Here is a 13,375-nt window from a genome sequence, read left to right as displayed (position 1 = left end):
AGCCCCCTCCCCCCACCCCATCTGCCCTCAATTTTTTCTCAGCTTCAAGAGTCTCTCATGGTTTGCCTCCCTCCCTCTCCCCCACTATTTTTCTCGTTCTTCTCCCGCACGGTCCTTAGTTAAGTTCCTCCCAATCCTTCTATATGTGCAAACATATGGTATCTGTCCTTCTCTGCCTGAATTATTTCGCTCAGCATAACACCCTCAAGTTCCATCCATGTTGCAACACATGGGCAGATTTCATTCTTTCTCATTGCCATGTAGTATTCCATTGTATAGATAAACCACATCTTCTTGATCCATTCGTCCCTCCGTTATGGACACTTAGGCTCTTTCCAGGTTTTGACTATTGTTGAGAGTGCTGCTATGAACATCGGGGTACATGTGCCCCTATGCATCAGCACTCCTGTATCCCTTGGGTAAATTCCCAGCAGTGCTATTGCTGGGTCATAGGGGAGTTCTATTGTTAGTTTTTTTAAGAACCTCCACACTGTTTTCCAGAGGGGCTGAACCCATTTCATTCCCACCAACAGTCTAGGAAGGTGCCTGTTTCTCCACATCCTCGCCAGCATCTAGAGTCCTCTGATTTGCTCATTTTAGCCACTCTGACTGGCGTGAGGTGGTATCTCAGTTGTTATACCCATTTTGTAGATGAGGAAATTTATGTCCACAGTGGTTAAGTGACATGTAGCAGGATCACAAAAAGTATTTCTATCTTGTCCTGACACATTTTTTAGCAGCTTCAAAAAAAGTCTTGTTTTTTTAAATTTTATTAATTTATTTTGAGAGAGGGAGCAGGGGAGGATGGGGGAGGTGGGGCGGACAGAGAATCCTACACAGAATCCTAAGTGGGCTCCGACTCCAAGACCGTGGGATCATGACCTGATCTGCAGTTGGTCACTTAACCGACTGAGCCATCCGGGCGCCCCCAAAATATTTTTTTATTTCTTGAGAAAAACTGAGCAACAGTACACTTCATGTATTATTGAAATTGGCTAGGAAACCTAGGATCATGGTAGTCATTGTTTAAAAACAAAAAAACAAGTCATTGTTTAAAAACAAAAAACACAATTGAAGATGTCTAAATGTTCCTAGGAGGCACTTTTGGGCTAATCAGTTAATTTGAAATAAATGCTAGATATAACTAACAAACATATGGAAACAGTAGTGTTAATTATCACAGTAGTAAAATAGAGATCTTTAGAGATTTGTGTGTAAATATACATTCTTCAATTAACTTTTTACTGATGAGCATGTATTATATCCTTTTCGGATATCAGCGACTCTGATGAATGTTGAATGTGTGCAGAAGACCGTTAGCCTGTCAAAGGAGGTTGCCCCTTGACTTGTTCAGAATACTGTTGCCCTTTCTGGAGTTTTAGAAAGTTAATCTCCAACACAAGGTAGAATTAGTTTCACTCCAGGAATACGGAGACAGGGGTCATGAATCTCCAACACTTAACATGTTGCCTAGAGCTTTGTTCATAACATTGAAGGATATAGCCAGAGCCCATGATTTTCTTAAATGGGAGACTTCAACAGCAGTAAATGAACTCAGTAGAAAACTAAAAAGATATCTTTATGGCTGGAAGAAGTGGTCTTAAGGGTATATTTCAGTTCCTGGAACCCCTTAAGTAGGAAGCACTTTAGGCGGGTTGTTGATATTTAGAGAAATTTTCATGGATGAATTAAAGAAAATTATGGGATGGAGACTGGAGAGATTACTACTAGTTCAGACAAGAGCAAGTATTTTCAAAGTATTATGACTATGCAGATTGAAAGTCATAAAACTGAAAAAGATTTTGATTCTATTCCTAGGGAAGGTAGAATATTCTGACAAGGATCCTGAAGCAGTGTCAGTTCACAGACTAGAGTTGTTGGTGGGCTAAAATTTTCATGACAGACACTATTTACTGCCTTTTTTTATTAAAATAGAGCACAGAAGCTTTTAGATTTTGACTAGTTGATGTTTTCTGGGTTGGAATTCCTGGCTGTACTAAGGTCTGCAACTCTTTCTGAGATTGTATTTTTTTTTTAAATGTTTTATTTATTTCTAGGAGAGAGAGAGAGAGAGAGACAGCATGAGCAGGGGAGGGTCAGAGAGAGGGAGTCACAGACTGAAACAGGCTCCAGGCTCTGAGCTGGCAGTCAGCACAGAGCCCGACGCGGGGCTCGAACCCACGAACCATGAGATCATGACCTAAGCGAAAGTCGGATGCTTAACCGACTAAGCCACCCAGGCGCCCCTCTGAGATTGTATTTTTTAAAAATTTTTTACTTTTAGTAATCTCTGCACCCAGTGTGGGGCTCAAACTCACAGCCCCAAGATCAGGAGCTCCATGCTCTACCAACTGAGCCAGCCAGGCACCCCTGTATTGTTCTTTTGAAGTGCCTTTATTTTGGATACTGCTGAATACTACCATGGACACAGCATTTTCTACTAAAATTTTAGGCCGATCTAACTCCAGAGCATGGTTTATATACTGATTAATAAGAAACTAAAGATACTGAAGTTGGCAATTAATAATCTTGCTCCTTGGAGTTAATATAGGTCTCAGTGAGTTAAGTAATTCCATTCATCCCTACATCTCTGTTGGTCAAGCAGCAGTTGTTCCCACTAGGTTGAATTATGGACAGACGTTGCTAGTGGGGTGTGATATTTGGACCCTACCTACATGGTACAACATAGTGAAAAGTACCAACCTCAGAAGTAGCCAGCAGATCCATACTTGTAGCTATGCACTTGATATCCCCACTTAGATGCCTCACAGGATTCTTAGGCTTAAAAGTGTGTTTACTGCCTGAACCTGCTTTTCTCCCCCACAGTGTTCTACATTTTAGTAAATGACACCACTTTTACATCCAGGTGGATAAACCCTAATCGTGGGAGTCACCTTTGACTCTCAGGGCTTTAGTCTCCTCTTGTCTGGCTTTCCCTTTTGTTCATGACATTCTCAGTCGCACAGGCCTTTTCCTACATATAAAATCCTGCTTAGTGAACTCTTCTGGCTCTTTGTATGGCTTAGTTTTTTCATCCTTTAGGTCTTAGTTTAAATGTTGCCCCAGAGAAGGCTTCGCTCACCAATCTAAAAGGGTCTTACTATTTTTTCCCCTAGATCTGTTCTTTTTTTCTCAGTATTTATTACTGTAATTACAATTGTTTACTAAAGCACATTTTTAAAAAATTTTTTAAAGTTTATTTTGAGAGAGACAGAAACAGAATGAGTGGGGAAGGGGTAGAGAGAGAGGGAAACAGAATCCCAAGCAGGCTCCACACTGTCAGCACAGAACCTGATGCAAGGCTCAAACTCACGAAAACTGTGAGATCATGACCTGAATCGAAACCAAGAGTGGCATACTTAACCGACTCAGCCATCCAGGAGTGCCAACAAGTACATTTTTTATACTGTTAGATTTTTAAGCTCCGTTGAGGGGAGACAATGTTTCATTTGTTTCATACTTAGATTATAGTCCAAAGCCTAGGACAGTAAGTGTGGAATAAAATAGTGAACGTATGAAACAAAGAATGAATGAAAAGGATCTCCCATGTCTCACAGCCTTCTCTAAGACAGGTTTGTAGTAAGAATGTTGCCATATAGTTATTTTCTAGGTTGATAATTTTGTCATTTGCTTGGAATTTTACATTTCCTTACCCTATTGTGTTTGAAGATGTGCTCAGAACTGTGTCACTGCAAATGATAATTTTCCCAATTTGCTTCCTCAACATCTGGAAAACTATTAATGGCATTCTTTTTGGTCCTAGTTTGTAGATGCATTTTAATCCCTGTTTACTTTTCCATGGCCAGATTTCTCATAGCTCCTATTTCTGGATCCCATTTCGCATAGATTATATTCAGATGTGCAGCATTAGTCAATTATTATACAAAGATACTTCCTGTACCAGAAATTTAGCTGTTCATTCCACAAAATACTTATTGAGGGGCTGCTATATCACAAGAACTTAACATATGCCAAGTTGTATTGTAGGCATTTGAATTATGTTAGTAAATAAAAGGAAAACAATCCTTGCCCTCTTGGAGCCTGCATTCTAGTTGAGGGAAAGACAGTAAACATAGTAAGTAAAACACATAGTTTATTAGAAGGTGATAAGAATTACAGGGGAAAAGAAACCAGGAAATTAGGGAGCTTTAGGAATGTCTGTAAGGCTGTCATTTTATTTTATTTTATTTTATTTTATTTTATGTTNTTTATTCTTTATTATTATTATTATTATTATTTTTTTAACGTTTATTTATTTTTGAGGGAGAGAGACAGAGCTCAAGCAGGACAGGCTCAGAGAGAGGGAGACACAGAATCTGAAGTAGGCTCCAAGCTGTCAGCACAGGGTCCAATGAAGGGCTTGAACCCACAGACCATGAGATCATGATCTGAGCCGAAGTCGGACACTTAACCAACTGAACCACCCAAGTGCTCACATTTTTGTGAGAGTATGAGGAGAGAGAGAGAGAGAGAGAGAGAGAGAGAGAAAGAGAAAGAGAGAGAGAGAAGAAAAGGAATATCCCAAGCAGGCTTCACATTCAGTGCAGGACCGGATGTGGGCCTCCATCTCATGACTGAGAGGTCATGACCTGAGCCATATCAAGAGTTGGACACTTAATCAGCTGAGCCATCCAGATGCCCCAAGGCTATTATTTTAAAGTATGAGTAGGGAAGGCTTTATTGAGAAGATGATATTTGAACAAAGACGTAAGAGGGTTGAGCGTTAACCATGTAAATATCTGAGGGAAGTAAATATCCTGGCAGAGGAAACAACTAGTACAAAAACCTTAAAGTGAGAATGTTTTTCATATTAGCAGGATAGGAAGAAAGTGAAGACAAATGAGGTCACGTAGGTAACGAGGCAAGAGGCCATTTGCAGGGACTTTTTTTACTTGGAAAGTAGGAGCCATTATAGGATTTTGAGCAGAGGATTGATGTGATAAGAAATTTTTAACAAAAGTTTCTGTGTTAAGAAGAGACTGAGCAGCTTTGACACATCTACTGCAGTCAGCAGACTGTCGAAATTCCAGAAAATGTTGACATCTACTCTGAAAGGATGCACAGTTATTGTGAAAGGCCCCAGAGGAACCCTGCGAAAGGACTTCTGTCACATTAGTGTAGAACTCCGTCTCTTTGGAAAGAAAAAGAAGAGGGTCCGAGTTGACAAATGGTGGGGAAATAGAAAAAACTGGCTACCATTTGCACTATCTGTAGTCATTTATAGAACATGGTGGGGAGCAGGGTGGTACCTGGCTGCCTCAGGAGGTAGAGCATGTGACTGTTGACCTGGGGTCATGAGTTCAGACCCCATGTTGGGCATAGAGATTACTTTAAAAAAGAAAAAACAACAACAACAACAAAAAAAACAAAAGAACATGATGAAGGAGGCTATACAGGGCTTGCGTTACGAGTTCTGTGTACGCTCACTTCTCCATCAATGTCATTTTTCAGGAGAATGGTTTTCCTCTGGAAATCTGGGATATCTTTGGTGAAAAATATGTCTGTAGGGTTTCGTTGAGGCTGGACATTGCTTGTTCAGTATCTCAAGTCCAGAAAGAAGAGTTAGTGGAAATGACATTGAACTTATATCAAACTCAGCTGCTTTGATTCAGCAAGCCACAACAGTTACAAAACAAGGAAATCGGAAAGTTTTTTGGAGGGTATCTACATTTCTGAAAAAGGAACAGTTCAACAAACTGATGAATAAGATCTAGTTATCCAACTTCAGAAATAGAAAGATACCAGATGATTTTTTCACTTATTTGTGATATTTTAAAAGTGCAGTAAAAGTTGTATTGATTTGGGTGGGAAAAAAAAAGAGATTGAACAGGCAGATCAGTTAGGAGGCTGTTGTAATCATCTAGGTGATATGTATAGCTTGAATCAGGGTGGTAGCAGTGAAAGTGGTAAGAAATAGTTACGTTCTGGATATATTTTGGAGATAGAGTCACCTGAAGTCAAGGTTAAGTAAAGTTTTGGCCTAAAAACTGAAGGGATGGAGTTACTTTAAAGAGATAACTTGAAGTGAGGAATGCAGAGGGTGGATTAAATAGGGGAAAGGCTGCACATGGGAATAGTTTATAGAAGAATAGAGAATTATCTCATTTTTGTAAAACAAAAAAAATGTGGCCAGAGAACTTTTTAAATCTGTAAATTGGCAGAGGTTGTTTACCTCAAAGTGCTTGAGAAAACACTTTGCTTAATCTCAGAAAGATTTCATCTGACTTAGGTAAGTTTTCCTCTGCCCACCACTAAGTGGTTATGTCAAAATCTAGATCGTACAGGTCTAAAATGGACACAATCTCTTGACAGGTATAACTTATCAGACATTTTGTCAGTGCATTTTTAAATACTAACACACTTGTAACTCTCATTCCGATAAGATATATTTCCAGCACCCTCAGAAGGCTCCTTCATGTTCTTTCCCAATCAGTAGCACCTCCACCCAAGTAGCCACCGTGCTGAATTCTGTAGATTTGTTTTGGGTCAGCATAACATTTATAATTACCATACCTAAAATAAAAGGCAAGTCCCAAAATGCAAACAGAATTGCACCTGTGTCTATCTACCTTAGAGAAATTTGAAGAGTAATGTTGGGGGACCTTGAGCTTGACAGAAAAGTCTACATGAAGAAAGAATTTTGTCCTTTTATTTTCTAAAACCACATGTACAGGGACACCTGAGTGGCTCATTTGGTTAAAGCATCTTAACTCTTGATTTTGGCTCAGGTCATGATCCCAGGGGTATGGGATCAAGAGCCCTGTGTAAGGCCCCACGCTGAGCGTGAATCTCACTTAAGATTCATTCTCTTTCTCCCTCCCCTTCCTTCTGCACCTTCCCTGCCCCTTACCCACACATATACACTGTGTCTCTTAAAAAATCACATGTACAAAAGCCAGAATAGCCCCTGTACATTTCTACTGTGACTTCCAATTATTGTGATGCTGTTTGCGTCATAATTTGAATGTCTTCTTTTAGAAAATAGTACTTTGTAAATCTAGATAGTGTCATTCTTTTTCATTGTGTCTTTTTTATTTAATTTTTTAAATGTTTATTTATTTTTGAGAGAGAGAGAAACAGCATGAGTGGGGCAAGGTCAGAGAGACAGGGAGACACAGAATCTGAAGAAGGCTCCAGGCGCTGAGTCTGACGTGGGGCTCGAACTCAGAAACATTGAGATCATGACCTGAGCCAAAGTCGGATGTTTAACCGGCTGAGCCCCCCAGGCGCCCTCATTATGTCTTTATTGTTTTTCTTAGCAGCCTGAGCTGTTTTTTATTACTTTTATGTTAATAATGCCATCCATAGTCATGCTTTTCATTTTATGGGAAAATTGTAGTTTTCAAATTTGGTAGAAAATAGTATTTGTGGAATTATATTTTATTTGAAATTCCATATTCTGAAGGAAAAGAATCAGCAGATACTGGCCTTGTAAGTATCCTTGAAATGTGTTACAGGTGATGATGAGCAGTCAACACAGATGGCTGCAAGCTGGGAAGATGAGAAAGTGACAGAAGCATCTTCGGACAGTTTTGTCGCTATTAAAATCGATACCAAAAGGTTTGCTTATGTGTTAATTTTTTAAGCATTATAACTATTGTCTTTTGTTATGATTTATGGTGTTACTCTTAGACTATAAGAATGTTGATATTTCTCTAAAGCATATTGGCAACTTAAATTCTGACTGCCAGTTTCCAAATACATCATAGTATCTTGCTGAAAAACTTTTGAGAACTTTGAATTTCTCCTGGTTTACCAAGCAGCTATGTGATGTGCACCAGGAATGCAAAAGAATTGTGGTTCTCAGCTTGTAAGACCATGGAAATAACTGTAAATTATATATTGATTATCTCTGAATGATTGACCATTGTTTTGGGTCCTATTTTTGGGAATGAAGCTGTTTAATTCAATAGTAATAAGTACTTTTTAGGTCCCTCACAGTACCTAATATCCACAGGTCTTTTTATTTGTTTATCCATTCCATCTCATCCCTTTAAAAATGTTTTTTTTTATTGTAGAAAATTTCAGACATACAAAAGTAAGTGAATAGTGCAGTGAATTCCCATATACTTGTCAACTACCTTGGTGATTAACTTATAGTTGGTCTTGTTTTATTTGCACACCCACTCATTTCCACTCATCGCCTATAATTTTGAAGCAAATCTCAGTCGTCACTTCATCTATATTTTAATGTCTCTAAAAAATAAGTTTTTGACGTTAACACAAATTTAATATGTGAAAAGCTAAATATTTTAACATAACTGTAATACTTCAAAAACAAATTAGTAATAGTTTCTTAATAGCAAATATCCAGCTGTTTCTCACATTTTCAGTGGTCTCCTGTCTGCCATAGTTGTATTCTTAATTCTTAGAGTTTGTTTGGCTTAGGATCCATCAGGAGTGGGATCCATATTGTAATGTGTTGATCTTTCTCAAGTCTCTTTTAGTCTATAGGTTTCCCCCTCACCCTTTTTCTTTCTGGTTTTTTCTTTGCAATTTATTTTTTGGAGAAATTAGGTCTTTCATTCTTTAGTTTCCTGCCATATAGATTTTGTTGACTGCGTCCCTGTTAGTCTCATCTAGTTCATTCCTCTGTCGTCTGTTTCCTGTAAATCAGCAGTTGGATTCAAGTTAGTTTTTTTTTCCTATCAAAACTACTTCATAAATGGTTTTATGTCTTTCATTCTTCCATCATGAAGGCACATAATGACCTGTTGTCTCACTTTGTGATGGTAGCAGCAGGCATCAATGATCAGTGCCTAGAAACATTAATTCGTTAGCAGCTACAAAGTGGTATTCCTTTTCTTTTGATATTGATAATGTTAGAATAAGTGATGTTTGAAAATTACTGCCAAGATTAAAATATTTAGAAATTTACTTGTAAGTTTGTAATTTTTTTACTAAATTTTTTTAATATTAAAAGTGTTGTAATCATAGTGGTTTGCCTCACAGCTGCAATTATTCAACTATATATTTATCGAACTATAATATTTTTTAAAAAAGAATCTTACCATTTTAACATATATTCTGTTATTTATGTTGTCCGTTATCTTCCAGTAGCACCACCAGTAATTGTAGGAGAAAGTAGGGATATTAGAAATGTGGAAGAAATGAGAATATCAAAATTCTTGAGGTTATAAACAGACTGATATATCTAGTACTTTTAAAAACAAAAAAAAAATTTTTTAATAGTTTATTGTCAAGTTGGTTTCCATAGAACAACCAGTGCTCATCCACACAAGTGCCTTCCTCCATGCCCATCACCCCCTACCTCTCCCCCCTCAAAAAAATTTTTTAAACAAATTTCTAAAAGCAGATGCAAGGATGCCTGTGTATAGTGATGGTTGATTTTTGTTTCATTAGAGACTGCCTGCTAATAGAATCTAATGTGTCTTAAATTATGAATGGTACATTTTATTTATTGTACAGTAATAATGAAATTATCTAATGTTCTAGTAACACTTTAGCGTGTATTTCCTTATGAAGGTAGCTTTCTTTATCCTTTTTATTATATTTTCAGATGTTTTTGTGATAATCATGCTTTATGTTCAGAAAATGAGTATAAATTAGAAACATTAATTTGATTCTCGGTATTATTCATCTGCATTGATCAGTATCTCTTACTTGTATCATAATGTAAAGTTTCTTCTATCCCTGTCCCTCACCACCCAGTTTCCTTCTCTGGAGTAACCAAATTAAGAAAACACAATTCCCCCACCCCCCTTTTTTTACATTTTTGTTTATTTACCTCTTCTTTTTTTACAAAAGAGGTAGCATTTGACATACTTTCTGTACCTTTTTTATGATTGCATAATTAGTTTTTACTGGTAGATATTTAGGTAGTTTTGAATCTTTTGTTTTTACAAAGTATTGTATTATCATTTGCAGAAGTAAATCATAAGCATTAGTATCTTCTTGTTACAAGTTAAGATACTATATTCAGATATACTTGCTGCTGAGAAAGCAACATAGCAGATACTAACTTGATTTTTAGCTATCAGATCCAGCCGCCACTTTATGTGTTGCAAGAATTAAGTGGCTTTTTAATCTGAAAATTATAAAACAAACTGGAAGAGGTCTGTAAGAATTGTACTTTTCTCCTTCCAGCTGACAACTATGAAAGGTACTAGTAATTTCAGAGAAATGCTTTTAATTGGTAGAGTAAATGTCTATAAAAATAACTGAATATTTGGGTGGAAATACTTGAACGCATCTAGTGATTTTCTGTTTGATTTTGTTTTACAGTGAAGCCTGCTTACAATTTTCACAAATCTGTATCCTTTCAATGAAGAATTGGTTTGATAAATATTTTGCTTGAGGATTTACCTTTGTTTTGGTTAATGCATGACATTTAGAAATTACTCATTTCTATTTAGGAACCATGCATTCTTATTTTGGGGAACCTGATACTACTGAGTGTCCTTTGAGTTACTACACTGTAGGGAATCAGGGAGTTTTTATTGTCAATATCTGGAAAGCAATATGGAGCAGTTTGGTTGGAATGTTAGAAATAGTTTTCAAGAGGCAAGATAGATGTAAAAGTTACAATGGGCGAAATGTAATGGATGTTTCAGATATGCAGTACAAATAAATCATTTTACCTATCATATGCATGACAAGTGTAATGATATGGTAGTTGAAATTATTTGGTAAACGTATTAGCTGATTACACTGAAATTCACAAAGATTTATCTTGCTTTGTTATCAGTAGCATTTCATAAAATTATCCCCTTGCTTTTTCACAAATCATTAGACTTAATTAAATTGTACAGATCCTGTAGTGTGTGTTCCATCCAGTTTCTTTATTGGAGACAGTGGAATTCCCTTGGAAGTAATCGCAGGAAGTGTTTCTGCAGATGAACTTGTTACCAGAATTCACAAAGTCCGGCAGGTGAGAAGGAAGAGAATTTCTTTGTATAAACCTGGGAAAATTTGTCAGAAACTTGACATTGGAATATTTTTGGAGCTGCTCTGTATATTCAGGAACCCGCTTTGCCATTTAAACTTAAAAGGTAGAAAATCCTGTTTTCCCGGATTGGTTTTGAAAATCGCATTGTGAAGTTATAGGTACCTATACCTAATGAGTGACTTCTTACTCTGCCTTCTCTTTTCACTATTATTTTATTGCAAAAGAGAGATTGAACATTAAGGTCCCAAACTGAACCGCTTGACACATTTTAAGGAACTTAGTCAATTTGTGCAAATGGCTAATACAGCTTGAAACTTTTTTCCTTGAATTCTAATAGAAGGAAAATCAACAGTGTGCTTTAAAAACCTTTTTATGTTATTCTCACATTGTAGTTGAATTCCACAGTGTGATTATGCCATGTTTAGGATTATACAATCTAGATCCATCTACTTAGAAAATTTAGTACTTTTCCCTTTTATAGAGATAGTTGACTTACTCATATTTTGGTCTCATCTGCCATGGTAGGTTTAGATTTTTATCTGTTCATTAAATTCCAGTGTGGTTTCTCCCTAGATGCACTCATTAAAAGGTGAAACATCAGTGACAAATGGCAGCCCATCAGAAAGCTCAGTCTCTATTCCATCCGTGTCATTGGAACCTAACAACACTTCTGAAAACTCTCAGTCCAGAAATGTGGAGCCCTGTGGGATACCACCCACTTCTGATACAAAGTCAGATGCTGCAACAGGTAATTTTTAGTGTATCCTTTTGGATACAGTAGAAGTATTCCTTCACTTTGTTTTAAAGACCAGGGATTAATATCCTTAAAAATAAAAATACTGTGTTTCTTCCCTGTCACATTCATTTAACTTAAAATTTAAGGGTTGTCTTAAATACAGGTGTTGGTCATGTAGTGGCATTTTTTTTTTTTTTACTTCTTCTGTTTCTGTAATCTTAACAGTTTTACAAATATCTTTTCAGCCAGAGTATTTTGAAACGTTCAAATGAACTAATATATTTGGAATTGCTTTTATAACCTGTAAGATACTGTATACATTTAAACAGTAGTATTTGCATTTTTAGAAATTAGAATTAAAAGATAATTGTAAAATAGAGCTTGTGGGAATAAGGGATGTGACTATAGTTGAGGTTGATGGAAAAAGGCAAAAGAGAAATTTTATACTATATAAAAGGGATTCTGTTCAGAGGTTTTTGTTATAATATAGCTTGTATTAGGCAACATAGGGTTAGATAAATTAAGTTAGCAGATTAATATCCTAAGAGATGATCCTGCTCTCGCATCCCACATAGCTTCTATTTGATATTTAGTGACAGGAAGTTCATTTCCTTGCACAGATGCTTATTGTCAAAGCCCTAGTTTTTAGAAAAAAATTTTCTTTATATTGAGATGAAATGTGATGTCCTGTAATTTCGCATTAACTTTAGTGCTACTTATGAAGTTAAACATAACAGGTTTTGAATATTTGAAGAATAGCTACCAGGTTCTCTCTCACTAGCTGCATTTTGAGGTTTTACTTCTATAGATCCCCCAAATTCTGGATGCCTACAGAACTAAGGGATGCTATTGTGAATGTAGCCCAGTTAGCACCCGGATATTTATCATTGCTAAATTCTTCATTCCCTTTTGAAGATGTTTTCCTTGGTATCCTTTTCTTTCAGTCTGAAAAATTTCCCTTAGCATTTCCTGTTTTACAGGTCTTTTGACAAAACGTTTCTCTTCCTGTCTGAAAAATGAAAGTGTCTGCTTTTTGCTAGACACAAAATTTGGGGTTTACAGTTATTTTTTTCAACACTTTAAAGGTCTTCTGTTCTCCATAGTTTTCTGATGAGAAGTATCTGTTAGCACTGTTTCCCCATGTATGCAATGTATTGCTTTTCTCTCTACCTTCACGTTTTTCTCTTTGATTTTCATCAGTTTGACTATAATATGCCTAGGTGTGTTTTTCTTTGTATTTATTCTGCTTGGGTTTTGATGAGCTTAAATCTGTAAATTTATGACTTTAACTAAATTTAGGAAATTCGGAGTCATTATTCAAATATTTTTCTCTTTTTCTCTCATCTTCCTGGAAATAATTACATGTGTATTAGACTTCTTGATAATATCCCAGGGGTTTCTTTTTTTCTTTTTCTCTCTTTTCTTTAGATTGGATAATCTTGCTGATCTATAAGTTCACGGACTATCTGCTTCATCATCACTTTCTGCTGTTGAGCCCGAGTGAATTTTTATTCTATTTTATTTTTATTATTATATTTTTATTTTTAAGTAATCTCTACACCCATTCTGGGGCTTAAACATAGAACCTCAAGATCAAGAGTCACATGCTCTTCTACTGAACCAGACAGATGCCCCTAGTGAATTTTTATTTTATATAAAATTGGGTAATATGTTTATACTCTTTTCTTTAAGTTAACCATTTTTTAATCGATTTTTTAGAGTGGTCTTAG

At 36.4% G+C, this 13,375-nt stretch overlaps 1 protein-coding gene across 2 annotated transcripts in view; it reads left to right on the top strand.

Annotated features, from left to right (window-relative positions):
* UBXN4 (UBX domain protein 4) overlaps window positions 1-13,375 on the top strand; it is a 49,155-nt gene that overhangs the window by 2,704 nt on the left and 33,076 nt on the right. For both annotated transcript variants that reach the window (XM_077747869.1, XM_077747870.1), the window contains exons 2-5: window positions 7,458-7,560; window positions 10,246-10,274; window positions 10,773-10,891; window positions 11,483-11,657. In XM_077747869.1, the coding sequence (XP_077603995.1) occupies window positions 7,458-7,560; window positions 10,246-10,274; window positions 10,773-10,891; window positions 11,483-11,657 (426 nt within the window). The remainder of the gene's footprint in view (window positions 1-7,457; window positions 7,561-10,245; window positions 10,275-10,772; window positions 10,892-11,482; window positions 11,658-13,375) is intronic.

Source organism: Crocuta crocuta, unplaced genomic scaffold (assembly GCF_008692635.1).
Source record: "Crocuta crocuta isolate KB4526 unplaced genomic scaffold, BGI_CrCroc_1.0 scaffold427, whole genome shotgun sequence".
Taxonomy (NCBI): domain Eukaryota; kingdom Metazoa; phylum Chordata; class Mammalia; order Carnivora; family Hyaenidae; genus Crocuta; species Crocuta crocuta.
The sequence above is the reverse complement of the archived record's forward strand: the minus strand, read 5'-3'. Positions and strand labels throughout refer to the sequence as shown.